Below are 4,275 nucleotides of genomic sequence, written 5' to 3'. Positions count from 1 at the left end.
AACTTTTAATAATCCGTGGGATTGTTTGGATACTAAGGATTCTAGGAATCGCTTAGAAAATACTTATAGTGCTTGTATGAATATCTACATTTTATAAGTCGTCAGTTAGTATTAATTTGTATGCTTTTAATTCTAGTTCGTGACGTTCAATTGCTTCGATTTCATTTACGTACTTTCGGTTTTATTTCAAGTTTGTCTTCAATATCAAGGTGAGTTTCTCACACCTCCTTTTTACTCTTTTACTACTTTTGGGGGTAGCATATATATCCTATCCAAATAACAATTTCGTTTATTCATTATTTACAAACTACAATTCGCTACATGGACTTGTGTGTTTACTTGTTACTTGCTACAAATTACTTGCTCATTGATTACTTCAAGATAGTATGATCATACGCCCCCTTTTTGCGCTTAATACATTTGTTGTTATGAGTGGAAAAGGGCCTCATTATCCGAGTACGTTGGTGCACAATCCCAACTGGAAAGGACCTTACTTGCGCTTATCTGAGTACGCTGGTGCACAATCCCAGTTGGAAATGACATTACTTGCTCATTTACACTTGTTCATGGAATTGTATGATTTTTATGTACGTATATCAAAACTTGTGTGAATTCACCAACTATTCATTTACTTGACCTTTATTTTATATATATGCTACATGTAAGATGTTGTCGTGACAAAGACATTAGTACTTAGGTTATATTAATAAATGGACAAGTTGTTAATTGTTCTTGTATTTTTCCTTGTATTTCCTGTTACAAACTTGTGTACTTGATGTATAAATTAATTAATGATAATATTGTCACTTAATAGTGTCACATGTGTTTTGGGCAATCTGTATGTCACACCCAGGCTTTTCCGCTTTAGCCGGGGTGTTACACAAATTCGTAAACATAAATTAGTAATCCAAAATAATATATTAAAGGCGAGCTAGGTATCAAACGTTGAAACACGGATTAAACCATGCGACGATGAGATATTTTTAAATCACGCAAAAAGTTTCAGTCATTGTAAATACGAACTATAAAATTATGAAAGCAAAGTTTAAGAAAATCGTTTAACCAAAAATAAGATATGTAAAACCGACACTTGTTCAGGTTTAATGTTTAAAAATATAGTTAGTTGAATATTTTAATTAGTTGATTAAAAAATTATAATAAAGGAAGTAAAAACTATTATTTTTATTTATGAAATTATGATTAGTAAATTAATGCTTATAATAATTAATAAAATATTAAAATAAATAATAAAATGAATAGTGACTTTGTGAGTAGGATGTAATACGCTATTGAGATGCTAAATTGCATGGATGAAATTATCGTGTGTTACAACATCTGATCACTAAATTGTTTGATTGTTGAGTTCTGAAACTAGCTTTTTTATTTTATTTTACATTTTTTTGAAACATTGAGAAAATGTGATATGTAACGAAGTTTGTAAAGTGAATTTCAAAACAATACTTTGTTACACGAATCAATTTCAATATAATGATACTCAGTTACAAAAACAAAACCATTGTTTAACTCAATGACAGGTTTTGTGACATTTGTTGTAACATCATTGCTTCAAATCTCACAATTGTCTAAAGTGAAGCCTATATCGCTACTTGTATGTATGCGTTCTTTCTCGGATCTCTTCATTTATCTTTATTTTTCTTCCCGGGCACGTTTGGTCTTTCTTACAACATTTGTATCCATATGTAAATAAACATGTGGTTAACTAGCTCATGACGTGTTATAACATTTTACAACCAACAATAACCCAATATTATCAGCCCATGACAACAAAGAAAAATACCCATTACAACAAAATAATGAAATGTGATCCATAAAGACCTGCTATAAACACAATACAATATGAAAAAAGTATGACACGTTAAATCACATTTCGACCCTTGTTGGTGTTGATCTCACACATTAGTGCCAGATTGACATAACCACAACTTTAACAAACAAAAATAGAGAACAGTGGTAAACAAATGAAACTTTAATAATTTTATTTATCAACATAAAACATATAATCTAAATTACAGTGTATACAAATTAAAGTCGTTGCTTAATTCGATAGTAAGTTTTGTGGCATTTTTTTGTAACACCATTGCTTCAAGCCTCCCAAGTATAGCCTTCCTCTCTATACATTTCTCTTTCTCGTTGGATCCTCGTTGCTCTTTCATTCAACATTTGTAACTATAAAATACATATGTAAATATAAATTTCGTAGTTAACGCTTGAATTGAAATTTAGGTAAATAAACATGTAATCAATTAGCACATTAGAACCAATTATAACCCAATACTAGCCTCCGCTCCCTCATGTTACCTGTTATGATTCAATATAAGACATTAAAACATATATAAGCCACTACACCCAAAATGACTCATTATCTTCCGGTTGGTTAAGTTCGGGTTATTCAGTTTTATTCACATAATATTTCATATTCCAAAGACTCAAAACCAAAATACATCCATTAAATAAAAAATACAATAATGTTCGGGTTATTTTCATGTTTCGGGTTTTCTTATGAGAAAACATGACATGGTAACCGACCCATTTAAGGTTCGAGTTAATCAGGTTTTTTAGGTATTCTCTGATTCGGGTCCGGGTTAGAATCAGATTCTTTCACCCCCTTTATGTTTACCACCACAAAGCTCAAAAAGTCAGTCATCGCTCCAATTACTCCGGCAACGATGGCGAAAAGCATATCATATATCACTGGATCTGAGCTTCTCTCCCTCAAAGAACGCCCTACTGTAGCCATCGTTGACGTCAGGTAACTTCTTTATTATTATTATTATTATTCCAGATTCACCGATCATATTAATCGATAATCGGTCAAACTTAATTACAGAGACGATGAGCGGAGTCACGACGGTCATATCGCCGGTTCGCTTCACTTCGCCAGCGATTCGTTTCAGGACCGGATCCCTAATCTCGTTCAAACCGCTAAAGCTAAAGGCAAAGATACCTTAGTTTTTCACTGTGCACTCAGTCAGGTGTGTTAATGATTTACTGTTTCAATTTTACTTCCTATTTGTTGATACAGTAATTTAATTTAGGGTTTCTAGCATTTTTTTTAGCTTATGATTATTACACATAGTAAGTTAGACAATATTGTGGTGATTAAACCCTAGAAATTGCAATTTTTAGTGAAATGTAGAGAAATTGATTGCTGATTGTTTTGTAATGTGGTTTAGATTGTTAAAAAATTGATTGTGGTAGATCTTTTGATTACATGCAAGCATCCAATCTTGCAGATTAAGTATGATGTTGCATTGCATTACAGACTAATTAAGCGATTGGATGATTTCACGCCTTAAATTATGTTTAAAGATCCGAGCACTTGATCAAATATATTAGCTTCTCTGTTTATCTGCATAAATGGCATTCAAACATGGCTATAATTAAAACCAAATTTAAGCGTGCTATTTGTTAAACGTTAAAAATTTATGGTTAAGTTATGTTTCAGGTTCGTGGGCCGAAATGTGCACGCAGATTTGCAGACTATCTTGCAGAAGGGAAGAATGATGCAGGGATTAAGAGCATAATGGTGCTGGAACGTGGTTATAATGGTTGGGAAGCGTCTGGTAAACCCGTGTGTCGTTGCAGTGGGCCGACCTGCAAAGGTGGATGCTAAATTCGGAGGCTTGGTAGCATATATGCGTGTTTTGTTATACGTCATTTGATAAAATGTAAGAAATTGTGTCAGGTTGGTTACTTGACTACATTCTACCTGTATAATCCTACATGTTAAACGATTATGATTCCATTACGGTGGATACGAATGTCAGTGGTTTGGAAGTCATTATATGTTCTTATCCTCGTGTTTTGTATGATATTGAGATCCTTTGTCCGAAAATGTCTAGATGATACTTTAGGATTACAAGTTTACAACTATGCCTGCCAAAACAGTCGCATCAGGTAACGAGTCACGGATATGTTTGGGTGATAACGTGTTTGGGTCAAAGTGGGTGATTTTAAAAGAAGTATTAATTAGGTTTCGTCACAGTACTCCATTTTGAATGCAACCCATTTTCAAAAATAATTTTCGTTTTAGTTAGTATTTCGTTCTCGTTTATTAATAAAAATAGTTGAACGAGGTTTATGCAAGAACGTGTTTGGTTTTTTGGTACATTTGATTGAATAAGTTTACCATTAGGCATGCTATAAAAGGATTGAGAGTTACTCCCATAAAGAAAGACTGATACGAACCCAGTTACCTGCAAAACGAAAACGGGCTAGACCTGATGCATCCACCGGCAAATTCAAGATATGTTG

The 4,275-nt window shown here is 33.1% G+C and overlaps 1 protein-coding gene across 1 annotated transcript; it reads left to right on the top strand.

The window, feature by feature from the left end:
* The first annotated feature begins 2,609 nt into the window (after positions 1–2,609).
* Positions 2,610–3,833, top strand: LOC143627877 (dual specificity phosphatase Cdc25-like). Its single transcript, XM_077097589.1, has 3 exons — positions 2,610–2,770; positions 2,849–2,993; positions 3,467–3,833. The coding sequence occupies exons 1-3, from the start codon at positions 2,631–2,633 to the stop codon at positions 3,632–3,634; spliced, it is 453 nt and encodes a 150-aa protein (XP_076953704.1). The 5' UTR covers positions 2,610–2,630; the 3' UTR covers positions 3,635–3,833.
* The last annotated feature ends 442 nt before the right edge of the window (positions 3,834–4,275 follow it).

This window comes from Bidens hawaiensis, unplaced genomic scaffold (genome assembly GCF_021521415.1).
Source record: "Bidens hawaiensis isolate Kalapana, Puna unplaced genomic scaffold, B.hawaiensis_p1.1 tig00004748_1, whole genome shotgun sequence".
NCBI classification, from domain to species: domain Eukaryota; kingdom Viridiplantae; phylum Streptophyta; class Magnoliopsida; order Asterales; family Asteraceae; genus Bidens; species Bidens hawaiensis.
Note: the sequence above shows the minus strand (reverse complement) of the source record. Positions and strands in the feature narration are given on the sequence as shown.